The 26,706-nt window shown below is 35.2% G+C and overlaps 8 protein-coding genes across 10 annotated transcripts; 2 read left to right on the top strand and 6 right to left on the bottom strand.

Moving 5' to 3' along the window:
* Positions 1-1,774: 1,774 nt before the first annotated feature.
* Positions 1,775-3,105, bottom strand: LOC133790903 (uncharacterized GPI-anchored protein At3g06035-like). The gene is made up of 2 exons (XM_062228741.1): positions 2,948-3,105; positions 1,775-2,389 (listed from the first exon to the last, which is right to left on the bottom strand). The coding sequence occupies exons 1-2, from the start codon at positions 3,027-3,029 to the stop codon at positions 1,884-1,886; spliced, it is 588 nt and encodes a 195-aa protein (XP_062084725.1). The 5' UTR covers positions 3,030-3,105; the 3' UTR covers positions 1,775-1,883.
* Positions 3,106-3,347: 242 nt separating this feature from the next.
* On the bottom strand, positions 3,348-4,562 carry LOC133790904 (uncharacterized GPI-anchored protein At5g19250). Its single transcript, XM_062228742.1, has 2 exons — positions 4,452-4,562; positions 3,348-4,072 (listed from the first exon to the last, which is right to left on the bottom strand). The coding sequence occupies exons 1-2, from the start codon at positions 4,528-4,530 to the stop codon at positions 3,564-3,566; spliced, it is 588 nt and encodes a 195-aa protein (XP_062084726.1). The 5' UTR covers positions 4,531-4,562; the 3' UTR covers positions 3,348-3,563.
* A 484-nt stretch (positions 4,563-5,046) lies between these two features.
* Positions 5,047-6,734, top strand: LOC133790902 (NADPH-dependent aldehyde reductase 1, chloroplastic-like). The gene is made up of 4 exons (XM_062228739.1): positions 5,047-5,426; positions 5,560-5,936; positions 6,020-6,378; positions 6,456-6,734. Exons 1-4 carry the CDS (start codon positions 5,157-5,159, stop codon positions 6,476-6,478), a joined length of 1,029 nt encoding a protein of 342 aa, XP_062084723.1. The 5' UTR covers positions 5,047-5,156; the 3' UTR covers positions 6,479-6,734.
* Positions 6,735-7,696: 962 nt separating this feature from the next.
* On the top strand, positions 7,697-8,971 carry LOC133790901 (NADPH-dependent aldehyde reductase 1, chloroplastic-like). Its single transcript, XM_062228738.1, has 4 exons — positions 7,697-7,886; positions 7,991-8,367; positions 8,452-8,810; positions 8,949-8,971. The coding sequence occupies exons 1-4, from the start codon at positions 7,761-7,763 to the stop codon at positions 8,969-8,971; spliced, it is 885 nt and encodes a 294-aa protein (XP_062084722.1). The 5' UTR covers positions 7,697-7,760.
* Positions 8,972-9,282: 311 nt separating this feature from the next.
* Positions 9,283-13,807, bottom strand: LOC133790898 (mevalonate kinase). Of its 2 annotated transcripts, none has more exons than XM_062228735.1 (6): positions 13,673-13,807; positions 12,047-12,247; positions 11,095-11,338; positions 10,747-11,000; positions 9,997-10,410; positions 9,283-9,728 (listed from the first exon to the last, which is right to left on the bottom strand). In XM_062228735.1, exons 2-6 carry the CDS (start codon positions 12,177-12,179, stop codon positions 9,610-9,612), a joined length of 1,164 nt encoding a protein of 387 aa, XP_062084719.1. In that variant the 5' UTR covers positions 12,180-12,247; positions 13,673-13,807; the 3' UTR covers positions 9,283-9,609. The 2 variants fall into 2 exon arrangements, with proteins under 2 accessions (XP_062084719.1, XP_062084720.1); XM_062228736.1 differs by lacking the exon at positions 13,673-13,807 and adding an exon at positions 12,363-13,048.
* LOC133790897 (amidase 1) lies at positions 13,190-16,270 on the bottom strand. Its single transcript, XM_062228734.1, has 9 exons — positions 16,065-16,270; positions 15,712-15,864; positions 15,360-15,484; positions 15,142-15,267; positions 14,824-15,012; positions 14,400-14,550; positions 14,146-14,314; positions 13,673-13,807; positions 13,190-13,525 (listed from the first exon to the last, which is right to left on the bottom strand). The coding sequence occupies exons 1-9, from the start codon at positions 16,172-16,174 to the stop codon at positions 13,382-13,384; spliced, it is 1,302 nt and encodes a 433-aa protein (XP_062084718.1). The 5' UTR covers positions 16,175-16,270; the 3' UTR covers positions 13,190-13,381.
* A 1,039-nt stretch (positions 16,271-17,309) lies between these two features.
* On the bottom strand, positions 17,310-19,373 carry LOC133790900 (uncharacterized). Its single transcript, XM_062228737.1, has 7 exons — positions 19,008-19,373; positions 18,813-18,907; positions 18,569-18,648; positions 18,432-18,487; positions 18,047-18,159; positions 17,852-17,913; positions 17,310-17,737 (listed from the first exon to the last, which is right to left on the bottom strand). Exons 1-7 carry the CDS (start codon positions 19,177-19,179, stop codon positions 17,443-17,445), a joined length of 873 nt encoding a protein of 290 aa, XP_062084721.1. The 5' UTR covers positions 19,180-19,373; the 3' UTR covers positions 17,310-17,442.
* A 248-nt stretch (positions 19,374-19,621) lies between these two features.
* LOC133790896 (root phototropism protein 3-like) lies at positions 19,622-23,158 on the bottom strand. 2 transcript variants are annotated; one of them, XM_062228733.1, is made up of 5 exons: positions 22,807-23,158; positions 22,626-22,695; positions 20,978-21,523; positions 20,369-20,716; positions 19,622-20,117 (listed from the first exon to the last, which is right to left on the bottom strand). In XM_062228733.1, exons 1-5 carry the CDS (start codon positions 23,097-23,099, stop codon positions 19,740-19,742), a joined length of 1,635 nt encoding a protein of 544 aa, XP_062084717.1. In that variant the 5' UTR covers positions 23,100-23,158; the 3' UTR covers positions 19,622-19,739. The 2 variants fall into 2 exon arrangements, with proteins under 2 accessions (XP_062084717.1, XP_062084716.1); XM_062228732.1 differs by having other exon boundaries at positions 20,369-21,523; positions 22,807-23,157.
* Between the last annotated feature and the right edge of the window lie 3,548 nt (positions 23,159-26,706).

Below are 26,706 nucleotides of genomic sequence, written 5' to 3'. Positions count from 1 at the left end.
AGTGGCTCTGGATTCCTTGAACGAGTCTTGAAAACAAAGAAAATATATGAGGAAACTTTAGAAAAGTTTCATAAGAAGAATTTGGGAAAAACCTTAGCTTTAGACTGAGGTGATATTCAATAGTAAAGAGTTTACAAGAGAAGAATACAACCGAGAGAATTTGTTAAATAACAAACTTCTAACAGAAAACTATTAACAGCTAAAACAAACAATTAACTAAAAACAACTTATTGATTAATAGGAAGCGCTTGTGGTGATATCTACTTCATTGTCTATTTTCTCACTTTCTCCATTTTACCTTATTGTTTATTTGTATTATGGGTTTGCTGACCCATTTACATTAACATGTGAAGTTAAAAAAATTATATCAGTGATATGACATTAGCAAAAACAAGGAAAATGGCTTGTGGTTTGGAAGGGTTAGAATGGTTCATGAGGAGGAATCTTTGCCCTTAAAATATCTCTCAAACCATAGATATATTGAATCTTGTCACACAAATTTGTGGTCCAATGTCGCTCTTTGAGTTTAGGTATTATTATTCTTATTCTCATTACTTGCAAACATTAATTTTTTTTTTTACATTTGTTGATACTTGTTTTTTACACGTCGGAAAAAGTTTGTATTATGTTGAACTTTTTGCCCGTGGAGTCGATTCTCACAGTGCGTTGATCTGTAGGTGATTTTCATTTTTCTGACGCTTTTCATTTTTCGTTAATAAAAGTACTATTAGCAGTGAACTTTATTTGAATGTCTTTACCGATGCTTTTTTATTTATCTTATTGATAGATAATGAGTTTTGAGATTTGAGGTTATTTAAATATTATTAATTTAATCTTTTTTATAATAATTTTTTCATTTTTTTAAATAATAATAATAGTCACAAAAATATATTATTTTTTCGTTTAAAAATAAAAACATAAATTATCAAACACATTTTTATTTTTAATTTTTTTAAACAAAAAATAAAAATAAAAGTCACCAAACACATTTTTTATTTTCAAAAATAAAAAACAAAAAATGGTTATCAAACACATTTTATTTTTTTGAAATAAGAAAAAAAAGATAATTTTTTTTTATATTTTTGTGTTTAAAAAATAAAAAAAACAAAATTTTTACCATATGCCACCTTCTATATTTCCAACTATTCCGACATAAGCTACTCCAACATCATATTGGGGTGTATTATGAAATTAATACCAATTATTATAAATTTTAAGTAAAAATTGGATACATTAGGAAAAAATATATATTAAAAATTAGATACCCTCCTACCTAGAATTATTTTCTAAGGACACGTTTGGTAAAATTTTTGTTTTTGAATTTTTTAAACACAAAAATAGAAATATTATTTTATTTTTGTTTCTTTATTTTTAAAAAATAAAAATATGTTTGGTAACTACTTTTGTTTTTTGTTTTTAAAAACAAAAAATAATAAACGCGTTTATTTTTAATTTAACAATATGATGTGTTGATTTGGAGAAGATAAGAAAAAAAAAAATTGAAAACTGTTTAAAAAAATTTTGAAAGTGCAAAAATTCTATTTTCAAAATTTAATAAATTTTAATTAAAATTTAAAAAAATAATAATTAAAAATAAAATTATCAAACACATTTTATGTTTAACTATCAAATTTTTAATTAATTAAATTAAAAACTATTTATTTAAGTGTTAACCAACAACACTTAAGTAAATGCGATTTTTCCTTTTAATTTATGATAACAGATCTTTTCCTTGTAAAAAAAAAAAAAAAAAAAATAGCATGATTCACCAATGTCATCACAAAATCATTTATTCATTATTTCACACTTAAGAAAATTAAAAATTCACCAACCACAAACAATCAGCCAACGACATTAAAAAATAGAGAAGTCCCCGGAGACAATCAAAACGACAACGTAGCAAGAAACAATCCCAAAAACGACACCACAATTGATTGAACCATCCCAAACGCAACCAAAGAAGTGGCACCCGAGAAGCTTCCACTCGGCTCATTGGTGCTCAGAATCATAACGAGCCAGTCGTTCTCGGAGCCAACGCCGGCGCCGGTGTACTTTGAATCGTTGAGGAACTTCGTGTAGGAAGTCTTGGTGAAGTTATTGAGGACTACATCTTTGACCAGTTTGTGGACGCAGACCGGCAAAATGATGCCGTCCATGGTGGAGTTTACTTCGATGTTGCACTTCTTCACGAGCTTAGGGAAATTGACGACCCTGGTAACCGTGCTAGATGGATCTTTGGCGAAAGCGTCGTTACCGGTGCATTCTTGATCGCTGAGATCGTCGGCGATTTCGTCAGCGAGGCAATCTGCTGGCTTGTTCCTATTCAGAACAGAGACGTTGTGCGATTTTCGGTAGTCGTTGATCGCATTGAATACATCATCTTCTTTCTCTGTCAGTGATTTGAGTTTTGACACTTTTAGAACAGATTATAGAATTATAACAAGTGTACAGAGTTAAAGCGTGGAGACCAGGTCAGTGTAAAATGGTATATTTATAATTAATTAAAATTATCCTTTTTTGTCAAAATAATAATAGTATATAATTAATTAAAATGACACTTTACATATTTAATAAATATCATATAATTAATAAATGTATTATTTTAATAAAGTTGTTGCTTGATTGGAGGAATGCAACATAGAGAATTTTACTTCATGAAATTCAAAATGATATAATTATAAATAAATACTATGAATTGTAAATGGTTATTTATTTGTGTATAACACAAATCTAAAAATACTACAATTATCTTAAGTAATAGAAATTTATGTTGCAATTTAAATAAAAAATACTACATCATAATAAATAGTAGATAATTAAGAGTTGTTAAAAAACTAATACAATATGTAAACAAATTGGAATTAAATAAATCTCAAAATGGAGCACTAAAGCCTAAAAAAAACAAGCATTAAAAAAGATAATGTGTTGACAAAAGGAGAAGCTTTACCATTACACACCACTGGATGAGAATGCAAGATCAAAGTACAAGCAAGTACAAAAAGAACCAGGCTCATGTTGGAGAAGGCCATTGTTAAGTATCTGAAGAGCCTTGGTTTGGTTTATGTGTTGAGTTTGATAGATATGAGGTGTGGAGAGCCTTTGGATATGTGACCAATTTATATAAGAAGGAAAAAAACCTCTTGTACTTGAAGACTGACTTCTTCTTTGCTCTTAAATTAAATATTCTTTATTAATACTTTGCTTACTTTAGGTTGTCTTGGCAATGGAGTTGATTCCATATGCCACATTTGCTCATTACACTATTTGTTGTAAGCATCATATGATTGTATGCCAGACTGTACCAATCTTTTGATCAGAAAGGTGGATTTCAGCGGGGGAAAATCATCTCTTGTAGATGAATTTTTTAAACTTTTAACATTGTCTCTACACCCAACTTAGATAAACAGAAATTGGTAAAAAGAATTGAAAAAAAATGAAGAAAGCTTTAGTGAATCATGTCTTTTCTGATGTTAAAAAAGAAAAATTTACAGAGATGAAAGCTGCTTAAAGATACACAACACATAAAAAAAAAAAAAAGGACAAAAAACACAACTTAGTGTACTTCAGCTACAAACAAACAGTGATAATCCTCCTAAAACGAAGGAAAGTAAGTAATGATCAAAACCCATCTGGGAAACTAAAGACACAGCCTTCGAAAAGCTTCCTGTTGGGGTACTAGTGGTCAAAACAACCACCATCCAATCCTCCTCAGAACCCACACCAGCCCCAGTATACTTGGAATTGTTGAGGTACTTTGCATAGGAAGAATGGGTGTAGTTTGTGAGAACAAGGGTTGGGATCATTTTGGGGACACAAACTGGGAGTATCACTCCATCTGATGTAGTGTTCATATCGATTTTACACTTGTTCAAGAGCTTAGGGTAGTTGGCCAGTTGGGTCTGGGTGGCGGGGACAATGGTGGAACCGGTGGTTATGGTGGTGCAAGGTTGGTCCTCTAATTCACTGGCTATTTTATCAGCAAGGCACTCTGCTTTGCCATTCTTTTCGAACTGGGGTAAACTTACGGACTGCCTGTAACTGTTGATCCCTTGAAGAAGATTGTCCTCATCATCTGCACATAAATTAGTGAAACAAGTTTCAGAAAAGCCTAACACTGTCAATAAGTCCTGTTCTTAAAGCTGGTCACAGACTATCACAGCATAATGTAACTGGCAGACTTGCATGCAAATAGAGATGTAAAATGTCAAGTTCATATGGACGGATTAAATTTCATTATAAGCCTAACTTTTATAATTCAAGTTACTTTGGTTAGTTTGTTTATAATTATACTAAACAACACTTGAAAATATGGCGTTTCTGTGTTTACATAGGAGATAAGAAAACCCCAAACACTGGAAAAATTGAGATTTGCATGCATAATCATCCATTTACTTCCTGCGATCTACCCATATATATATGAATTACGATGAGAAAGAGAGAGAAGTGAGTACCATTACTGAGCACCAAGTTGGAGTATAAGAGAAAGACATGAACAAGCACGAAGAAAAAGCTAAGTTTGGAGGATGCCATGGAGTTATCAATGCCGAAAAGGTGAACCGTTATCAAAAGGAGATTCAAAATCCGGAGCTACGTAAAGAAAACAGAGACATTGAGAGCTTATTTAATGAATTAGTTTACATTTAGAATTGACACCGCGTTTTGAAGGAGTTTCCAAGTGTTTGTGTGCTGGTTTAGACAACAGGGAAAATAATGAATTGACAAACTGACAGGTATCAACGTGCCTGGCAATGGCAAGGCACGTGGCTGCCATGCAAACCATGCAACAACACACATCTTGGAAGGTTTATCTCATCTTAATTTTAAACTTTGCCTCTTGTTTTCAATCACAAAAGCAAAAGAAAACTTGGATTTTAACTAGTAACTAATTGTGATGTTTTCTAGTAGGCTCTTTCTCACTATATCTGATCTCCATTGGCTAAGCTCAGACTCCTTCCAAGTCTCAATAAGATGACCCCAGAAGCCCCCTATTACCCGGTCATCATCTGAAGCAAAAACTGTACGTGTCCACTCCAACATAGTAACATGACACGTGGACACCAACTCTCTTGCCACCTTACAAGCTCTTTCGAATTTCGATTCACTACATAATACCTCGTTCAAATTTTCTTAGTGCACAAGTTACTTAAATACATTATATGTTTCATAGAGGATTGTTCTCCTCAAGAGTCTTGACAATCAGAGCTTTTTCTTGGTCCTCTTCTTCTACCATTACCCACCTGAATTCTCTCTTTCCAAAATATTTCCCCGTTCCCCAGAAGTGTCCCACTAGAGTTTTTGACAGAATGGCTTCACAAGGCCAGCAATTCCCTCCCCAGAAGCAAGAAACTCAGCCAGGAAAAGAGCATGCTATGGACCCCAACCCTCAGTTCACAATCCCAGAATACAAACCTTCTAATAAGCTCCAAGTATATCATTTATATCCCAACTCATCCTTGAACCAATTTTTACATGGGACATACATACATACATTTAAGAAACTGATTAATTTTAAAGCCAACATTGGTTGAGATATATTAACTAACGTCTTAAACATTGCAGGGGAAGATAGCGCTGGTGAGCGGCGGCGATTCCGGGATCGGCCGAGCCGTGTGCCACTGCTTTGCTTTAGAGGGAGCAACCGTTGCCTTCACATACGTGAAGGGTCAAGAGGAGAAAGACGCTCAGGACACTCTCCGAGAGATTAAGAAAGTGAAGACCTCGGACGCCAAGGATCCTATGGCTATCCCAGTTGATTTGGGTTATGATGAGAATTGCAAGAAGGTTGTGGACGAGGTGGTGAATGCATACGGACGGATCGACATACTGATCAACAATGCTGCCGAGCAGTACATAACCAGCTCTATTGAAGAGATTGATGAGGCAAGGCTTGAGAGAGTTTTCAGGACTAATATCTACTCCTACTTTTTCCTAACCAGGTAAGAGTAGTTGCTGACAAGTTCGTTTAAAAAGACAACATTAGATTAGTGCTATTGTTTCATTGAACATTTGATCTAGACAGGCATGCTTTGAAGCACATGAAGGAAGGAAGCTGTATAATCAACACAACATCGGTTAATGCATACAAGGGTAATGCCAAGTTGCTGGACTACACGGCAACTAAGGGAGCCATAGTTGCCTTCACCAGAGGGCTTGCACTCCAGCTTGTGGAGAGAGGAATACGTGTCAATGGTGTCGCTCCTGGACCAATATGGACTCCATTGATTCCTTCCTCTTTCAGTGAAGACCACACGGCTAAGTTTGGCTCCGAAGTGCCTATGAAGCGAGCTGGCCAACCTGTTGAGGTTGCACCCTCGTATGTCTTCCTTGCCTGCAACCACTGCTCCTCTTACATAACTGGCCAAGTCCTCCACCCTAATGGTGAGTTTCCAATCTCTGTATACTGTTCTCATCCTTGCGATTGAATCAACTCATCCTTTTTTTGGTGATTTTTGCAGGTGGGACTGTGGTGAATGCTTGAAGTGGACCGCTGAAAAGAGTTTTGTGAACTTTGTCAATGGCTTTTTGCCTGTTTTTGTCCCTTGTGGAATCGTATATGTAATTATTCAAGTATTTTGGTTTAGATTACCACAAATAATCAAAGTTCTAAGCTTTTAAATATGTAATGTATAGTGCTTCACCATCTATGATGACTTGTACAAGTACCTATGGTTGAGCTGATGATAATGTAAAAAAATAAACGTAGCAGCTTCTGAGTATGGTTTGCTATTCTTTTACTCGGCAAATATGTGAGATTTAGCCACTGCATTTGGTTCACAACTATGATTACAAAAGCACGGGTTAAAACCATATAGCAGAACGTAGTCGCTTTTAACTGATACTGTCACTCTGAACTCGTGTTTTGGCCGAACATTAGGTGTCATCACCTCTGTTTCAACTACCAAACTAGTAAAAGAATCAAAACAAGAAAACGAAATAAATTCACTTCTTTTCTTATTGTAAAATTACTGTTCAAATGTGGAAATAAAACTGTTAACTATACAGATTTCAAGGTAAAATGACAATGAGATTAAAAGTTGAAACTAATGAGGGTCTGCAGTGTTGCTCTGCATTCTGGCTAGTGGTCCGCATGGTTCAGAGGTTTTCCCAATCAAAAACATCAGATAGAAACAGAGAGATAAGGAATGCTTTTCGACAAACGTTGCGGGTACTATGGGAATGTGTTGAGAGAATGAGAATATATGAACTCTAAAAGTAAATGTGGTCAAATCTCTCTTAGTTGGAAGCTGGTGTTGTTTCCTCATAACCGCAGGTCTTAATATAATAATGTTCTAACTAAACCTTGGCTCATTAATCCCAATATCTTACTTGTCTTTACACCATACACAAGCAGAAGCCGACAATCTAGGGATAGGAATACATGAAATATTGGCTCAGAGCTGGAACTGGAAACTGGGATGTAAAGGTTGTGGATGAATCGAGAAGAGATCCAAGGAGGCAACCTGGTTCGTTATAGTCTCTCTTTGCAGTGATGTGTCACCTGCATGCAACTGAGCACGTGGACAGTTCCTCATGCCATGTCACCACAGCTTGTCCCATTCAAGTTGGTTATTTAACTCAATCCTTAACTAGGATAAAAATTCACAATAGATCACTATCACCACTACTATTAGAACTCCCTATTTATATGTTTCACTAGGTTGGTATTGTCTTCAAGAGAACCATCTAGAGCTCTCACTTGGCTCCCTAGAAATCATCATAGGACCTCAAATTCAAAGAGTACTCCAAGAGTAGTTCAAAGAATGGCCTCTGATGGGCAGAAGCAATTCCCTCCTCAGAAGCAAGAAACACAGCCAGGCAAAGAGCATGTTATGGACCCTACCCCTCAGTTCTCAAGCCCTCATTATCAGCCTTCTAACAAGCTCCAAGTACGTTGTTTAACTTTTTTTTAGAGCTAAATTCATTTGTTACAGCTTTTATGTCGACTATATTCATGTATTAATGGGACTAAGTATGATGGGAATTCATGTAGGGAAAGATAGCGTTGGTTACAGGTGGAGACTCTGGGATTGGCCGAGCAGTGAGCCACTGTTTTGCTCTAGAAGGCGCAACCGTGGCCTTCACATACGTGAAGGGTCATGAAGACAAAGACGCTCAAGACACTTTAAGTATACTCAAAGAATCAAAGACCCCAGATGCCAAAGACCCCATAGCGGTTGCAGCTGATCTGGGGTTCAACGTGAATTGCAAGAGAGTGGTGGATGAAGTGGTGAATGCCTATGGCCGGATTGATATTCTAGTCAACAACGCTGCCGAGCAGTACAGGACGAGCTCTCTAGACGAGATTGATGACGAAAGACTTGAGAGGGTTTTCAGGACTAATATTTTCTCCCATTTCTTCTTGACCAGGTAAACTAGATTAGGAGCTCGTTTTTCATAAGTGATTTTAACTCAGAAGTGCACTAACTATTGATGATTTGTTTACAATGGTAGCTGTGTTTTGAAGCACATGAAGGAAGGGAGTGCCATAATCAACACGACATCTGTAGTAGCATACCTGGGAAATTCAGAGCTGCTGGACTACACAGCCACGAAAGGAGCCATTCTTGCGTTCACCAGAGGACTTGCTCTCCAGCTTGTAAACAAAGGAATACGCGTTAATGGCGTAGCTCCCGGACCAATATGGACGCCATTGGTTCCAGCCTCTTTCAGTGAGGACGAGACAGCTAAGTTTGGCTCGGAAGTGCCCATGAAGCGAGCTGGCCAGCCTTTTGAGGTTGCACCCTCGTATGTGTTCCTTGCCTGTAACCACTGCTCCTCTTATATGACCGGTCAAGTCCTCCACCCTAATGGTGAGTTACTAGTAATAGTAAACAAACAGAGATTTACAAGACCAAAAATGCATGTGCGAAATATGTTTTTAGTGCGCCCATTGTTGTCTTGTTTATAACCATTTGATCTTTTCCATTGTTTGATTGTTTTTATGGCAGGCGGAGCTATAGTGAATGGTTGAGGGACCTCCTTCACAGTCACTATCTTATGCCGGTGTGTAACGAGTCTTTGGGTGAAAGTAGCGAGTCATCTGTAAAGCTTGTAAACCTTGTACTTACGTAAACATGTCTCAACCTTGTACGTACGTAAACATGTCTCGGTTGCTGTGAAATATATATGTAAAAATACAAAGTATATGATGTAGTAAAAAGGAAATAAATGAAGGAAAGGTAGTTATTAAAGTTTGGCTCAAAGAGTTCATAAATATTTTCATATTAGTAATAATTGTGAATACCCAAATATTTTAATATTGCAGACAAGATGAGACCTCCATTCTGTTCAACCAAACATAGTACACAATATGTAATCATCCCTTTATGCTACTTGTTCAGCTTCGTGCTCTTACAATGAATCATAAAACACGAAGCTGAACCCAAAAATCATTAGGCAAAGCCTAAAGGTTAAACAATTGTTTAAATTAGTTATGAAGCAGATAGCCAGCCAACCATAAAAATGGTGTTCCACTAACCTAAATTCAAATCGAAAGCAACAAAATGACTAATGTACATACAACTCAGATAGCAGAGACAAACAGCAGTAAATTGCGCAGCTTAAATTATTAGTAGCCGGTGAAACTCTGAACATACTCCACCTAAAAAATCAGGAGGAACCACCCAAGTAAATCTCAACACCGTTCCCTCCAATTCCAGCAGTGAAGCACTGGAATCCGCACGACTCAAGCTCATTCATCACTATCTCAACAACCTTTCCTGATAGCACTGATTCACGTGTTAAGGTGAAAAACAAGATACTGATATACCAAGAATACATATCAAAACTACCTAGGCTTTGCATGTCAATCTTTTCATTTTCTGTTTTTACTTCGGAAAACAAGCCCTTACTTCTAATCAAATAAGTCTTAGGTATAATCCTTATCAAATAAGCCGTTAGTATCCAAAAAATTAGCTGTGAAAATATACTATAAGCAAGGTAAACATAACAGAGAATTATGAGCCATGAAAATATACTATAAGCAAAAGAGGATACAGTTCGGTAGTAGTGTCAAAACGCAGCCTCCACCACCAGCTCCTGTCAACTTGGAAGCCAACTTGTATTTCAATGTTGTTCGGAGAACAGTTTCTATTGAAGAATGACTGACCCCCATGCTTTGGAGCAACCCTTGGTTCATTTCCATCAACTCTTCTATCTTCTCCTCCTTTTGGGTCACAGACAGGTCGTCACCAATAGGAGACTGAATAATAGCAGATAGTTCCTTGCTAATAGAATCTACAGCATTAAAGACCAAATTCATGGCATCTGGGTGCCTCAAGGTTCTCTCTGAGACACCAGCTACTAGGGCCTTAGTGTTCCTTCCAACTTTTGTGTTTGTGATGAGCATTTTGAGTGGCAAATTGGACTTCATGCGAACCAAATTACCAGACCTGAACTGGATCATATTACCTGTTGCACAAGGCATCATAATGTGATCATCCATATGGATTGTCCTGCATGTGACAAATACGAAAGAAAGAACTTTGCATCCACCAAATAAAAGTACGCTTCTCGTTCTTCTTTTTGTTTCAAATTGCAGGTATTTTTTCACAAGTTTCTACCTGCTAGCTATACGTAGTTTTTATCTGTCATATGTTGATGAGACTATATTTTCACAAGTAACCAATCAAGAAACTTTAGTACATAAATGATTCATATTCCCTATCCAGATGTAAGTTAACACAGGGAAAGAAAAAGCAAAAGCAACAAAATTTTATAGAAGGTGTGGCTCATAGATAAACATACCATAAGTGCTCACTGTATTGTCAATGCCAGATGGCCTTCCATGGATGATCTTTTCACCTTCAAAAGCCCATTTGTTTAGTAGTTCAAGTTCTTCATCCGCATACATTAACCATCCTTGGTGGTTCAAATCTAAGTTTACCATGTCCGAAAAGGCAAGCAAAACAGCCGCAAATGCAACACTAAGTGCAGCAGAGGAGCCCAAACCAGAACCTAGAGGAAGCTCTGATGTAACAACCACTGTAGCAGGCTTGAATCTGACAAAATAATAAAAGCCAAAAATCAAATTTCAAACCACAAAAAAAAAAAAAAAAAAAATCGGCAACACAAATGAAACTGATGGACTTATACCCTTGGATAGATGTATACAGCCAAAGAAAAGCTGATACACCAGAAGCAAGAAAAATCTTTGCCTCTGGGATATTTTGTTCATCAACTAGAGCTGCAATCGATTTCATTGCATCTATTGAGCAAGAGGTTGGTGTTGATGGATTAGGAATGTCCAACTGAGACAGTGCATCTTTGATTTTACCAATTGGCCATGAAAACTCTAATGCCAAATCCTTAAGTTGGAGTTTCAAGGAATCATCATTGTCTACATATGAAATGAAAACAAATCGTCAATAAGAAACCATCAACAAGCTCAAACCGAAATGAACAACATTTGTTACTGGGGGAATACAATTATGTGACTTTTTTGGTAATCGTTCTCTTATTGAGGTAGACAAGAAATTAGACAATGGGTTGCTACACAGCTTCCATATATTTTTGGTGCATACTATTCTCCTTTATTCAAGTATTGAAGATCGACTATAACTACATGACCATTAAACTTTTGGCCAGCAAAATCTTCTAGCCACCTCTAAATTGAAATGAAATGCGAATATATGCTTTCTGATCTAATTACATAATGGAAGTCAACCCTTGAAGAAACTGTTACATCTCCAAAATAAAGATGAGGCAAGATAAAGAAAAGAACAGAGAAGCCATTGATTCTGCAGCTAAATAGCTAATTTCACAAATTTTCAATACCATTCTCACAAGGCGCTGACACCTTTCTGAGAATCATCTTACTTATTATTATTAATTCTTAATATAAAGAAACACAAGATATTGCAGCCAAAAATGCGAAAGACATGAAAAGATAGATGCTTTTAACTCTAATCTCAAAAGGGAATGTTTCAATTATCATTCCAAACAAATCCCAGATCTTGAACTTGTCTAAATTCAGCTCCACCAAAATCGCCCAAATCCAAATCAAACAAAATATATAGAAAGAGGGAGAGAAAGGTGAGTAGATTACCAGCAGGAGTCGGAAAGCGAAGAGTGACATAGGTGTAGAGATTAATGGAGGCAGCGACGGCCGTGGATCCATGAACCACCGCATGTTCACCGGAAAGAATGATTTTCCCGGGAGCTCTAGCTTTCACTTCCATTATACTAGTACTGTAATACTACACCCTACTTTTGACTTTGACTCTGATCTTGATTATGGTTTCTTCGGCTTCGGACATTACATAACAACAAGTATATAAAAAAGAAGCTATTTTTATAATTTTACACTACAAATCATAAACAGTGTGCTGGAATGTGAACAAACAAAATAATGGCTGACTCACAACAAGTCATGATTGGGCAGCGACTCAACTAAGTTGCCGGAGAAAAACAATGGCCATTAAAATAATAATATATAAATATATGTACAGATTCTGTTTTTTGTTTTTCCTCACGCGGTGATTCTCGGCGCGTGAATGTCACCTTGGGCGGCGACGGTTAAAATTGAAGCGATAATCGACCAAAAAAATTGCAGATTTACATTATGTGCTCGACGAGAATAAGACGATGACGAAGAAGAAGAAGAAATTGTAAACTGTTTTTTCTTTCTTTCTTTAATTCGGTGAATGTGACGTGGAAAAAGAAGATGGCAAGCGTGTTGTGCACGCGAACATGTTGAGGCGTTGGGTTTAGTAATGTAATGGAGTTTGAACGAAATTCAATATTTTTTTTTAAGGAAAAACGAAATTCAATATTGGGGCAAGGAAGAAAATCCTAAATAATAATAACTAAAGTTGTCATCTTTGTTTTGCTATTAAAAAGTTGTCATCTTTGAATGAATCTAATTTTTCCAAGCAAAATAAAACAACTCATTATAATGATCTTTTTAGCAAATTTTCATTCAATATGTTGGTCCTCTTGAAAACAAATACTACAATAAATTACCAAATTCGAATTTAGTATCAATGAAGTCCTTTTGTCCTGAATCAGTTTAGTTTATAAGTAAAACTTTTTAAAATGTAAGTTTATGCTAATGCTAGTTATCAACTTCTAAGATTAAGGAAAAACGAGTTTATTGGAACTAATTTTTTTAATTTGAAATGATTTTTTAAAGTACAAATTTTTGGAGGCCAAATAGTAAATGATTCAGCATAAAATAAAAAATGGGGGGTATTTAGTATAATTACTCCAATTATGTATATAAATTACTTGACAGCAGCAGTCATCTGAGGAACTACAGCTAAATATTCATGGTATTTAGTCATAGTTAAAGACTTCGAGTGAATAAGGTTCAAAAAGAAGAAAATAATAGTAGTATTATGTGGACCTAGCATTTTTCAGAAAAGAAAGCAGAGACAAAGTCTCATTCTGTTGACAATCCAATTTGTTCTCTGAGAGTTTGATAAATGGTTTCAACAAGATTGAGTAGGAACCCATCTGAGCCATGCTTTGCCACTAAGGAAACTGACACAGGAAGGTTATCATACTTCCCAAGTGGTATGCTCACCTATATTAGGTACAGAAATGAAGTCATGAGATTCTGGATTTCCCATGAAAATCCATGATTGGGATGGGAAAAAGGTTGTAATGTGTTGAACATTTTAGACATTTGTATACTTGAAAAGAAACAGCAAGAAAAAGAGAGAAAGAAAACCTGGCAAAACCCGGATACTCCAGCTATGGATAGCAAGCTAAACGCTCTTGCACGAAACACTTCCAGCGTGCTTGCAGGTGTCTGTAGTTTTGGTGGTGGTCCGGGAACTGTAGGAATGGCAAGGACACCAAAATCCTGGAAGTAATCCAAATTAGTGGTATATACAACTTATGAGTTAAAAATAACAGTCTGCTTGATTTCGCTATGAGCTGCTTGCAAGAGCAAAGCGAAAGGAAAGGAGAATGCAAGGTTCATATTCTTCCATTTGAATCCTAGTATGCATCACTATTAGACAAATTAGATTCATGGCCAATGGTCTTGGCAGAAAGGTCTGTTTATTCCATGTTAGTTATCAAAACGAATTACAAGATCAATGCTACTTGATTTCTAAACATAAGATTGTCGAAAACAATTTCAAGGGTGATATTTTTGGTGTTCCAAAATGCAAAGATGAGAGAGAGAAATGAGAGTACCCCAAGAAGTTCAGTAAGAGCTGCACGTATTTCGGTCTTCACAGAGCGACAGACATCAATGTTTTCATCCGTTGCCTCAAGAGCTTCGTATACACGTTCTGATATCCCAGGACCTAAATCAGGCTTGATAGCTTTGACCCATTCACCATGGTTGTTCTTGAATTCATACCTAAGCAGACAAAGATTTTGCTTAGAAAAGTCCTGAAGTTAAATTTATCACTAAAATCGATTGAATCCAGTATAACAATCGGCACCTTTGAAGCAAACGCATTGCACTTGATAAGGCAGCCAAAGATGGTATGTTATACTCTTGTTCTTCTGCATTTATTTTACTAACAAAACTTTTCAAGCTTGGAACTTTTCCCTTGACATAGTTCCCAAGGTTAGCATATTTTATAAGATGGCCTGCATTAGTAAAAATAAATAACATCTCACTCTCTGAAAGATGGTTTTTAGATAAAGAAAATTCACACCTATATTACACTTCTGATGACCCAACCTTATCATAGCATATAATTTCCATGTTACATATAAAACAAACCTATTCTCTCTCTAACAACGTTGGCCACTCTAAACAGTTGAGTTGTATCCAATAATATAGATGTGTCAATATCGCAAATGGAGCAAAACAAAGACAAACAAGGCCGAAATTATATCACTTAAAACAAATTAACTTACCCCCAAATAACATTTCTACTGATTTAACAAGACCTTCTACGATTTGATTGCCTGGAGTAGTTGAAAGCTGGAAACAATCTTCTGCAATGATCAACTGGGAGGGGGAGGGTCTGATTGGATCTACTTGTGGAAATTGCAGTAATACACGTCCGACTCTATTCAAAAGCTCATGATCCCTAGCAAACCATCCTAAACCAGAAGTTGGTGTCATAAAAAATAGTGTTGCTCAAAGAATTGTTCATCACATTTAAAAAATAGAGAAATCATTCGGACCGGGCTGTACATTGCACGTGTAAATAGAACCTATCCATTCCTTACCAACTGTATCAAAACTTTGTGCCATAGGGATAACTCCAGAACTAGAAATGACATCATGCGAAGGCCTGAACCCAAAAATTCCACAATAAGATGCAGGGACTCTTACACTTCCTCCAGTGTCAGTTCCTGTGACAGAAATTTCGATCCAAATATATAAAAAAAAATAAAAACCTAAGTTAATCAAGAAAAAAAAAGATTTATAATTAAGAATTATCCACCTAAGCAGAAATCTACAAGGCCTGCACCAACTGCAACAGCAGATCCACTAGAAGATCCTCCAGGCACTCTATCTGGTGCACTTGGATTTCTTGGAGTTCCATAATGCTTGTTTTCTCCATTTATACTGCCAAAATAATTGGGCATTGCATTATGTTACTATCAAATACACATCAAAATCTGAGTTCCTTATCATTTTTGGCTTCAAGTGTGCCATAGCTATGTTCAACATAAGATTTTTTTTTAAAAAAAAACTAAGGATATACCGGTAACCGATTTTAATTTCCTAAAAATCATAATTGTTTTCAAAAACCATGTAGTTGTGATTGAATACACACACGACAATATACCAACCTGTATGCCATTTCATCCATGACAGTTTTACCAACACATGTGGCTCCAGCTCGTAAGATAGCCAAAACTGTAGGTGCCGTTGAAGTGGCAGCTGGGTGAGTCCGTGCCCAATCAGGATTTCCAAATCCAGTTACATGTCCATCCACATCAAATCTGCTTCCAAGTTGCAAGTTGAAGAATCAAATAATGAGAATTACGCAGCCAAAAGCCCATTTAAAATATATATATTATATATCCCTTGAGAGTCAAAAGAATGCAGATGAAACTGAAACACCAACACTTGAATTTCATGTACACAATTGTACCCATCAGATTAGATAAAACGTAAGAATTGCTAGTACAGAGGGACTCACATGTCTTTGACAGCAAAAGTGAGGGCATGGAGGGGAAGTTGATTATCTGAAGAGTCTGGTTGCAGAAGAAATTTATCCATGAAAGCTCCATTGTCGGAGTCTGTAGCCATATCTGCCACTGCCACCGGAGTAAAGCTTATCAACACGTTAACCTGAAAGTTATACTGACTTTACTTTGACTAGCTGAGCTTCATAAGGCGCAAGAACACATCACCCGCTTTAGCTTATAATCTAATTTAGTCACGGAATGACAACATTATCCCTTTACTTTAAATTAGTGACGGGTGTTCCTTTATTGTATGCATCAAAGTTAAAAGGGCAAAGCAGGAATATAGAATGTTGGCCAGTTCTTAAATATTTAGAAAAACTTGTGGACATTATTTTAGCCTGCATATCTTCAATGGTAAAACACAATAGTTCCTATCCACAAGAACAAAAGTCACCTAAAAATTTAACCTTTTTACACTTGCACAATTATGAGAGAGAAACAGAGTATAGTGTAAGTGTCGTGGTAAAGCAATCCACGACCCCAAAGCTCCAAGATTCACCTGCAAAACAAACCAAGAACAAATATACACAGAAAAGTATACTAAAACACAAACACTTAGAGAACAACAATAAGAAAGGGGGAAGAAAAGGAATCACACAGAGAGATTTATACTGGTTCAGCCTTAAAATAAGGCCTACATCCAGTCCGAGCACTTCTCCACTATAATAAATCAATGTTACAATACAAAGCAACCCTTCTTCCTCTCCAAAGGTTCTTGAACACTCTGTACAACTCAAAAAATGAGCACTTAGTTTACACCACAGTAAACTCTCACACACTCAACAATGTACAAAGAAAATTAACCTTTGTTCTCTCTTTCTCTCTTTTCTAAGCCTCTCAAAACTTCTGAATTTCTTGTCTCCCTCACCTAATGAAACTCCTGGATATATATAGCTGCAGCTCCAGTTCTTTCACGTGCTGAAAGGAAAAATCAGTTCTGTTTTAACTGACTAAAAATCTGTTATAACTGACAAGGCAAAAAACGTAACAGAAAAGAAAAGTTGTTTAATGATCTCTTAACAACACACGTCATTTGCCAATTATATAAGGATTACTCCAACAGTAAGTGACTTGGTGTAACTCAAACTCAAACAGAAAGATTCTTTTACAGAAAAATGATCAAGTCATTTTATCATTTTAAAATTTTATGTAAGTGATGGTTTAACACCATGCTAATATGATAAGTCAGATCAAAATATGAAATTGAGAACAAGATGACAATAAACAAAGACATTATTACATTGTAATAATCTGGGACAACAAATATCAACTATATCATATTGAAAAAAAAAAAAAAAACTTGAATTGCTACATAAGCAGATGAAACTTTCAATCAGTTCCATCAGAGTCCTCATCAAAGGTATACAAATACGGAATTACAGTTCTCAGTTCAACTTCTCCTTGAGTACTCTCACTAGTTTCCCCCGGTGCACTCCAACCTAACCGCTGCTTGCAAACAGCATCGTAGGCTTCAATGTTCAAACCTGAAGCAAGAAACAATTCCACTTCACTAACAAAGCGATCGGTTCTTGCTGCTAAGAAAGGCCTAGCTGCATCAGATATCAATGATCGGAACTCTTCACTTTTGGCTTCTGGCGTGTTTCCTTGCGGTTGTTGCTTACTCCTAAAGAAATCCAGGATTTAAAAGGGTAAAGGCAGTGTATCAACATCATCCAATTTTCATTCATGATAAGCACACACTTTTAACAATTTAAGACACATATAAATCAAATAGTACTTCGTCTGAAATGAATCGATCACGCCATGTATGTGGTGTACAACGATGTCAACATCTTCCTCCTACAGCTAGAAAAAAGAGCAATTCAGCCATGATGACTCGTGAAGAATTGGTCAAATCCACACCGTATAAAATGCTAGTGAGAAACAAAGGATGCATATGAACTATCATCATTTCGCTCACTAACTCAGAGACCTGCATAAGGATTTGAATTTCCCTTCTCAACCAACTGTGGAGCCATTGGTTTGACTGAAGATACTTGCGTGATTTCCAATAGCGTGACACACTAAAAATGTCACTCAAAAGCCCTGATTAAACACAACAAAGTTAGGTACTAGCTAGAGGATGTACATTAAGGCAAACAAAACAAGGTAACCAATGAATCAAGACGAATAGGAATCTTTAACAATCGGAATCAAGGAAGATTATTATTTCGACACAAGAAAAGGTTGTGGAAAATTCCTTTTCTTGTGTCAAAGACTAGGAATACAAAAAATTCCTTCTCGAATTAGAATGCTTTCTTCCTCTCATTCATTTTTTTTTATACTTTGGTTTCTAATGATGAGATAGAGTAGAATACCTGGTTCGGTGTAATAGCACTGTAATCTGTACTTGTGAGCTTTTGATAAGACAAAGCTGCATAAAAATACATAAGTAAGCAAATGAATCTCACAACAGAGATGCAAAACTCAAGAAAAGGAAAACATAGCAATATACCCATATTCAAAATTCTGATTAATGTAATACTGTTGAAAAGAACTTCCAACAAATCCATGTATTATAGAAAAATTTTCCACCTACAAATTACAGAATCCATTAAACCGATCACAGAAAATGTTCGTAGTCTGTAATCAATGCAAAATCAAGGGAAATCATAGTAGTTGAAAAATATTTGTCAACTTTTCTTATTTTTCTTTCCGAATTTTCTGAAATTGATGTAGAGATATATATAAAGGTGAACCTTGCAGAGAGGACACTTTACAGAAGCTAGCTTGTAAGAGTGCTTGCCAGAAACCACTTTAGTCCATTGCATAATGCACTTGTAACAGAACTTATCTGCAGAATAAGAATTGAAAACCTCAATTATCTGTTCTATACGTATATATATATATATATGTGTGTGTGTGTGTGTGTATATAAATAGTTGAAGACATACGGAAACATTTATCAAGGAATGATTCTTGAAGAATGGGTCCGAGGCAGATTGGGCAAGGACTCGATTCCTCCGGAGTCCGAGAGTTGCTGCTGCTTGTTCTCCTAATCTCTACCTCCGTCCCCGGTCCCGGCTCCGGCTCCACCTCCACCTCGGCCTCCGGCTCCGGATTCATCGCTTTTCTTTCTGACAAGAACAAAGGAAAACAAATCGTGGGATATTAGACAAGACAATCACTTGGAAACGACAATATATCTAATAAACGACATACTGAGTAAAACAAAAAACGACAGCATAATGAGACGGTGGGGGTTAAATATTCCTAACGATCTCGATTTAGACAATATAATAGTATTATTATATTGAGTAAGAGCAATGATCGAGACACTTAATTTATACAAAATATATACACTAATGTGTCACAAATATCAATCCATCCCATTAAATTAACAAAAAAAAATGTTTTAGAGTGAAGAGAATAATGATCAAACTAAAGAAAGAAAGAAAAAATGTAGTTGAATAGTTTAAAACTAAATATAAAATTTAAGATAAATATATATTGCATACATATAAATTTTATATACATAGAAGATGCAAGCTAAAACAAAGCACTGTAGTGAACATAAACATGTTAAGACCTTTCTAATATTAAAGAGCCAAATTTGTCTTACAAGGCATAGTAACCAAAACCCAAAACCCAAAACCCAACTCTATTCACATTCACTAATAAAATCTTCAAATATTAAGACATCTCAACATTTGTCTTTGAATCTTTAATTTACAGACTTGAAGATCATTGAGTTGTGCATTCATGGTCTCCAAATCTTTGGTCATTTTTCTTATTTCCTTTTGGCAATTCTTCCAACATTTCTCTTTCCCCAAGCTTCGATTATTTGCTCTAACAAATGCATGAGTCTTGATAGTAGTATTATTATTACTACTTGCCATTGACCTTGTCATGCTCACTTGCTCTAGAAGCATAAATCTAGTTGCAATTTTCAGTGGCAAACGGTTGTTCTTAATAACTTGTTCTCGAACATCTTGTGATAATCTATGGTATTCCAAGAATCTGCATAAACTTGTTCTTTCATCTTCTGTTAACCCAGGATGTGCCTGCAAATCACATCACATTGAGTTATATATTATGACACAATGAGTTAAACAATAATTCACCTCTTGATGTATATATGCATTTATAATTGGGGGGTTTTAGCATAAATACCCTCTCGAGTTAGTTTTTGTTTGACAATTTAGTCTCTAAAAATTGGCAATCAATTCTATATACATTCTATAAACGGTAACAATTAAGTTATTATATTAAGTTAAAAATTCTTTATATAATAACAACAGAAATAGAATAATACCTTGAGATACAAGTCAGTGGCTCTATAGAGATTGTCATCACAAAACCGAGCTTCTTTTGGCAAAGCTTCCACAAGTGACTGGAAACTCTTGACATGAAGTTTCTCTTCTCTTGCTACTAGTGTAAGATAGTCATCCACTAACCTCCCAACTACTAGTATTTTCTTCTTGCGATTGATCTGATGAAGAGAAGCATAAGCTTCCACCACCTTATTAACAATGCCAACATCATGGACATTATTATTATTGTCACTGTCTCCATAGTTCTTAACCAGAAGATCTGGAGCGCGACAGAGCTCCAACAAAGGCGCTATTCGTCGTTCGAGCATTTTCAACAACTCCGAGCTGATCTGCAATGCCAAACCTGCCTTAAGAAGGTGAAGTAGAAAGTTACAAGAAACTGAGTTTTCCTCAGTTGGAAGTACTCTAATCAGACACTCTATTGTGACTCTTTGTAAATGATAAGTAGTCATGTTTTTGGGATTGGGGTACGTAGTGTCATCAAGCTCACTGAGATTGACACTACTGGAGAGCCATTTAGTGGTCCAGTGAGCTATACATGATCCAACAAGCTTTGGCTTCATCCCTTTACTTTTTATGGACTGAATTACCTCAATGAAATGATCTATTCTAAGTGAAGAGACATCTTCAAACCACCAATGGTCAACTTCCTTATTCTCAAGTTTTAATATTGGAAGATGATGAAAGCAATGCGGACCATCTTCTCCAGAACTTAAGTCTTTAAGGTTTGTGCAGGCCTTCAAAGCAATGGACTCTGAGCATCTCTTAACAATTTGCAGCTCTTTGGCCAACGAAGAAAGATTTTCACAGCTTTTCAAAATTATAAAGGTGTCTTTCCATGACGAAAATATCGAAAAGCTTAGAAATGCCTCAGTTTTGGATATGAGGTTGCCTTGTTCAAGATCATCACTCATATCCAAGAACTGGGCAGCACAATATAGGGGAGCAATATTGGCACATGTAATATCAACTTCCCACCCATAACAAAACTTTACGACTAACTCAAAAGTTTTGGCTCCTCCTGGAAGATTGTCTATGCCTATGGGTATCTTGAGGCTTTTGTCTCTGGCCCCATTATTATTACTTCTATCAAAAATCACTTTATTCAAATATCCACTTCTTGAGACCACAGGGAGCTGAAAATCAAAAGTGGTAAATATATATCAGTATTTGTAGGACCTAAAATCTGGTATGTCATTTTATTCATTTAAAACTTATTATATTTCTGATGAGCGTAAAAAATTTAGATTAGGTGGTTAGTATTACAGGTAGATCCACTCGGAAAAATCTGCTAAAGCATTCATTTATATTTGATAAATTGTAGATTGAAATTATTTTAAAATGTAAAATATTATAATGTTTGATTGATATGAACTCTATAATTAAAGTGGTTTGTATATATTACTAAGTAAAGAACATATTAAAAATATCAAATAAATATAAACATACACAATATTTTTTTACAATTTAATATTTTTAAGGGAAATTACCTTATATACTATTAATTGTTTATAATTTTTATTTTTCATTTTTACATCATTTCTTTTCTTTTTCATTTATATAAATCAATTTATTCAAAATTAGGGTATATATGTTTTTTAATTTCTTTTTTACGATTTATTCTTCCCGTTATTATCTCTCCTACATGGTAAAATATTAATTTTGTTAAAAGGGTGTGCTGATCAATGCATTTTAACTTTTTTTTTCTCTTTCGAATTTTTGAGTATTTGACTATGTTTATTAATTTGTTTCTATATCTTCTTCCAAAAAAAATGTGTTTGAGTCAGATCGATATCTAAATTTTTAAAAAATTCAGAAAAATAGTTTTTAACTTTTCTAAAATCTTTACGGCTCATAGTCAAATCAACCACACAAATTTTAAAAGGATTCATGTCCAAATAGTTGAATCTTGTGCACTTTTCTACTAATAACAGAGAAAAACAAGTTTTTTTTTCAAAAATAAAATAAGATCTGGAAGACTTTTATTTGAATGCTTTTAAAATCTTGACAACTTGTGTCATCCTATGACTTTGTTTCTTTCTTTTTTTTTTTTAAAAAAGCAATAAAAGCATGCCAGTATATTTCTGAAATTCAATAAAATTATGACTTCAATATCTGTCGGAATTTAGAATCCGGATCCTGATTTCTCTTTTAATAACTGTTTCGCCAGGCTTGTGTCAGACAAAGAAAAACAAGTGTCTTTTATAAACTTAAAGTGTGAATAGTTTGTGAGCCCACCTTGTGCAAATGAAAGCTTGAATCACCAACTTGGATGATCAAATCACTTGGAACTGTTGACTGAACAAACCTGCATGAGAAAAATACCATAAGAAACCAAATCATTAACCCTACAAAAACACTATTATTGGCCTTCAAGTACAAAAATGAGAGAAGTATTATAGAGAAGAAGAACATGTACCAATCATGGTCTTTTCTTTCCAAACTTTTGGCTACCAAGCTGACATTATTATTGTTGGCTGAGAAAATCACACACTTGTTACTCTTCCCGGACTCTCGAATAAGAGTGCCATCTTTACTAACACTTTTTCTGGGCTTTTGAACTAGAGTTTTGGCTACCAAGCTGACACTACTGGCTGGGAAAATGGCACACCGGTTACTCTTACTGGACTCATGCACTAGTGTTTCTCTTGTGAAACTTTTTCTTCCTATGGTGGCCTTAATAAAGCCAGGAAGGACTAATTTGCTATACATTTTCTTTTTGTTCTTTTCCAAAGCTTCCACAAGTGAGAATGAAGTAGTCTGTGGATATAATCAACAAATTTATAGTCTCACAAAGCTATATGATGATGGCTAAAAGTGCAGCCCATATTGCTTGTGGGCTCATTATTATTGAGACCTTTTGGAATACTTGAAGTAGTTAGGCAATAAAGAGGGTTGGTTGCCTTTTACCATCTCTTGTCGTTTTAGAAATAGTTATAAACTAGGGACAGATTGGATTCAACACTATGATAATATCTAGCTCTACAATCCCATCCACTACCACAATGGAAACAATAGATGAACTTTATCATTTATCTCTTAATCCACTTCAGCAGAAAGTGAAGTTCTTTATATTGATAAAAACAATACATAAAATATATGGTTCTCAATGGTTTCTTTTTCTCTTTTTGTAGACAAAGCATTAGTTGCCTTTGGTGCCCACTTCTTTATAAGTGGTTGTGAAACAAGAAAAGAACCCAGAGAAATTCTCACCATTAATGGCATAAACACTGTTGTGCCCACATCCATTGTCATGTGTGCATTTTTTTTTCTTCTTCTTTTTAGTTGATTAGTATATAGAACCCAGAACAAATGTGAGGACAGTTAACTGTCAAACTATAGAATTAAATAAAAAGTTCAAAAAGTTCATGCTCATGAAGGCTTATTTTGAAACTACTAGTATTATTCCAATCATTCATATTGTATACGTATGCACTTTTTATTTTGGGGGTCGATTTATAAAGAAGACAAAACATATATAGATAATGGACCAGCTTTAGAAATTACCAAAGTGGAGAGTTGAGTATTCAAGGGCTACCATGAAGACAGCAATGAATAGTTGGAGTTTGACAAAGTCTTCGAAAGTGACTAGTAGTGATTATGGAACAGTGAGATAGTATCATAGTAGTAATTACTAAAAACTTATTTGAGGCCAAGCCAACAACCACTTTCTTTGCTGTACCTTAGCTAGGTCCCATAAAAAATTGAAAACACAGCCTGTTTTATTACATTATTAAGTTAAGCCTAAACAATTTTTAACAAAGTGCATGCATTACTAAGACCTCGGTTGCAGGCTTTTATATTCATGTTGGAAAAAAAAAAAAGGGGGCAATTAGTCTCATGAGGTTTGGGATCTGATCTCCATTGTAGCATGGCATTAGCATAATCTATCAAACACAGGAATGAAAAGACAAAGGAAACCGAGGTCTACCTAGTAGATTTGGATTTGGATCAGAGATCAAAGTGGTTGTTAAAAGTCTCCGAGGCCCACATGGGACAGAAGTGAAGAGAAAGTTTTAAGCCGATATGTACTATATTTCTGTTGGGTGTTTGCCGCATGTGTTGCTTAACGACAACAACGACTTAAACCACAACGTGAAAATTGTACGACATAAAAACAAAAGGTTGAATGGTTCTTTATTTGAAAATTAAAATTTTATTATTTGATAAGGGAAATTTGAGTATTTATGCGTGATGTAGGTGTATATATAAAAAAAAAAAAAAAAATCATTATTTAACATCATTCCAAAATAATGTTAGTATTTGTTTGGTTTCCAAAAATACTCTTATCATTATTTTAGCCTCCATCCGTCTTCTCTTTCGGGTCACCTTTATTCTTTGGACACCATCCATCCATTTCTCAATCCCTTATCAATTAAGATACTAATTTATGTATTTCGAATAGATCTGTGCATGATTTTTTTAGTTTTTTTTGCAATTTTTTCACAATTTTTTATATCTAAAACGTAAAAATTTGCAGAAAACTCGATATATCTCGATAGACCTCGATGCCCAGCTCGATGGGCCCTTAAAAATCATGATTTTCAAGAAAAAAAACTATCTGCCTCGATAGGTATCGAGAGGGCCTCGATGCAAATAATAAAAAGTACATAACTTTTCACTCGGGTGTCCGTTTGATGTGATTTTTTTTTTTTTTTTGTATTTTCTTGAGATCTACATGTCTGGGATGTGTACACACACATTTGGGGGAAGTTGAAAGTTTGAAAACATACCTAACTTTGAAAATATAAGGGTATTATTTTGAACTTTGGTGTGTTTTCAAGCTTTCAACTTCCCAAATGTGTGTGTACATATCTTAGATGTGTCAAGAAATACCCAAATTAAAAAAAAAAAAAAAAATCACCTCAAACAGACACCCTAGTGAAAAATTATGCACTTTCTATGAATTGCATCAAGGTATGTCGAGGCTTATCGAGATGGTATCGAGGCATATGATTTTTTTCATGAAAATCATGATTTTTAAGATATACCTCAATAGAACTCGATGTACCTCAATGCCTAGCTCGATAGGCCCTTAAAAATCTTGATTTTCAAGAAAAAAATCATCTGCCTCGATAGACCTCAATAGGTCTCGATACAAATCAATGCAATTGATAGTTGCATAACTTTTCACTCGGGTGTCCGTTTGAGGTGATTTTTTTCTAATTTGGGTATTTTCTTGAGATCTACACGTTTGAGATATGTAAACACACATTTAGGAAGTTGAAAGTTTGAAAACATACCTAACTTTGAAAATATAAGAGTATTGTTTTTTAACTTTGGTGTGTTGTTAAGCTTTCAACTTCCCAAATTTATGTGTAAACATATTAGACGTGTAGATCTCAAGAAAATACCCAAATTAAAAAAAATCACCTCAAATAGATACCCGAGTGAAAAGTTATGCACTTTCTATTAATTGCATTGATTTCCATCGAGACCTATCGAGGCAAGTGATTTTTTTCATAGAAATCATGATTTTTAAGGGCCCATCAAGTTGGGCATTGAGGTCTATCGAGGTATATCTTAAAAATCATGAGTAAAATTTGGCCACATTTAGCTTTGGTTAATTATGATGATCAAATTTAGCTTTGTAGTGTTTTTAGCTTATTTTTTTGGGTCAAAGGGATACTAAGTATTTTTCTAATCTTTCTTATTATTTTATTTTACCTTGATGAGATATTCTCATTCGTAATAGGCTATTTAGGTTTTTTACCCCCCGAATTATTACATATGCATATCGTGCCCCCGAATTTTTCAGGCAGTTAAAAAATCTCCCCGATCTATTCACAGTCATGTAAATTAGGACTTCCGTCCAATTCCGTTCATTTTTTGTAACAGGAGGATGATGTTCAAGATTGAAAACTTTGTTTGGGCATATGTAATGTTAACTAATCATGTAAACTTTGTTATAAGAGTGAAAATAAATAAATAAATATATATATAAATTTATATGTAGAGAGGGATTGTTAATTAATTATTTAATTCTTTTTGTATACTTTAGAGTCCCACGTGTCATCCCAAATTATGTAAAAAACAGGCCACATCATCCTCTCGTTACAAAAAATGAACGGAATTGGACGGAAGTCCTAATTTACATGACTGTGAATAGATCGGGGGGATTTTTTAACTGCCTGAAAAATTCGGGGGGCACGATATGCATATGTCATAGTTCGGGGGGTAAAAATCCTAAATAGCCTTCGTAATATTATACATTTGTTATCTGTTTTTTCATGTGTCATTTTTTCATGTATTTTCAATAGATGATGAGATCACTTTGTTTAGAAAAAATATAAATGATGAGATCACTTTTTTTAGAAAA

Source organism: Humulus lupulus, chromosome 7, assembly GCF_963169125.1.
Source record: "Humulus lupulus chromosome 7, drHumLupu1.1, whole genome shotgun sequence".
NCBI lineage: Eukaryota > Viridiplantae > Streptophyta > Magnoliopsida > Rosales > Cannabaceae > Humulus > Humulus lupulus.
The sequence above is the reverse complement of the archived record's forward strand: the minus strand, read 5'-3'. Positions and strand labels throughout refer to the sequence as shown.

Bases quoted from the DNA above. Each gene is read 5' to 3' on its own strand.
- LOC133790900 (XM_062228737.1), bottom strand. From the start codon at position 19,179: ATGAATCCGGAGCCGGAGGCCGAGGTGGAGGTGGAGCCGGAGCCGGGA. The intron at 18,908-19,007 runs GTATGTCTTCAA...CTTATTCTGCAG, and splicing joins ATTCCTTGATAAATGTTTCC to ATAAGTTCTGTTACAAGTGC. The intron at 18,488-18,568 runs GTATATTGCTAT...ATTTTTATGCAG, and splicing joins AATCAGAATTTTGAATATGG to CTTTGTCTTATCAAAAGCTC.
- LOC133790901 (XM_062228738.1), top strand. From the start codon at position 7,761: ATGGCCTCTGATGGGCAGAAGCAATTCCCTCCTCAGAAGCAAGAAACA. The intron at 7,887-7,990 runs GTACGTTGTTTA...GAATTCATGTAG, and splicing joins AGCCTTCTAACAAGCTCCAA to GGAAAGATAGCGTTGGTTAC. The intron at 8,811-8,948 runs GTGAGTTACTAG...TTTTTATGGCAG, and splicing joins TCAAGTCCTCCACCCTAATG to GCGGAGCTATAGTGAATGGT.
- LOC133790898 (XM_062228735.1), bottom strand. From the start codon at position 12,179: ATGGAAGTGAAAGCTAGAGCTCCCGGGAAAATCATTCTTTCCGGTGAA. The intron at 11,001-11,094 runs GTATAAGTCCAT...TTATTTTGTCAG, and splicing joins CTGTATACATCTATCCAAGG to ATTCAAGCCTGCTACAGTGG. The intron at 10,411-10,746 runs GTATGTTTATCT...CTTGTGCAACAG, and splicing joins CAATACAGTGAGCACTTATG to GTAATATGATCCAGTTCAGG.
- LOC133790903 (XM_062228741.1), bottom strand. From the start codon at position 3,029: ATGGCCTTCTCCAACATGAGCCTGGTTCTTTTTGTACTTGCTTGTACT. The intron at 2,390-2,947 runs GTAAAGCTTCTC...AATCACTGACAG, and splicing joins TCATCCAGTGGTGTGTAATG to AGAAAGAAGATGATGTATTC.
- LOC133790897 (XM_062228734.1), bottom strand. From the start codon at position 16,174: ATGGCTACAGACTCCGACAATGGAGCTTTCATGGATAAATTTCTTCTG. The intron at 15,865-16,064 runs GTGAGTCCCTCT...ACTTGGAAGCAG, and splicing joins ACTTTTGCTGTCAAAGACAT to ATTTGATGTGGATGGACATG. The intron at 13,808-14,145 runs GTACTCTCATTT...GATTACTTCCAG, and splicing joins CTCTTACTGAACTTCTTGGG to GATTTTGGTGTCCTTGCCAT.
- LOC133790902 (XM_062228739.1), top strand. From the start codon at position 5,157: ATGTTTCATAGAGGATTGTTCTCCTCAAGAGTCTTGACAATCAGAGCT. The intron at 5,937-6,019 runs GTAAGAGTAGTT...TGATCTAGACAG, and splicing joins TCCTACTTTTTCCTAACCAG to GCATGCTTTGAAGCACATGA. The intron at 6,379-6,455 runs GTGAGTTTCCAA...TGATTTTTGCAG, and splicing joins CCAAGTCCTCCACCCTAATG to GTGGGACTGTGGTGAATGCT.
- LOC133790896 (XM_062228732.1), bottom strand. From the start codon at position 23,099: ATGTATAGCAAATTAGTCCTTCCTGGCTTTATTAAGGCCACCATAGGA. The intron at 21,524-22,625 runs GTGGGCTCACAA...TTTGATTTTCAG, and splicing joins CAAGCTTTCATTTGCACAAG to CTCCCTGTGGTCTCAAGAAG. The intron at 20,118-20,368 runs GTATTATTCTAT...TGTGATTTGCAG, and splicing joins CCACTGACTTGTATCTCAAG to GCACATCCTGGGTTAACAGA.
- LOC133790904 (XM_062228742.1), bottom strand. From the start codon at position 4,530: ATGGCATCCTCCAAACTTAGCTTTTTCTTCGTGCTTGTTCATGTCTTT. The intron at 4,073-4,451 runs GTACTCACTTCT...ATTTATGTGCAG, and splicing joins CAACTTGGTGCTCAGTAATG to ATGATGAGGACAATCTTCTT.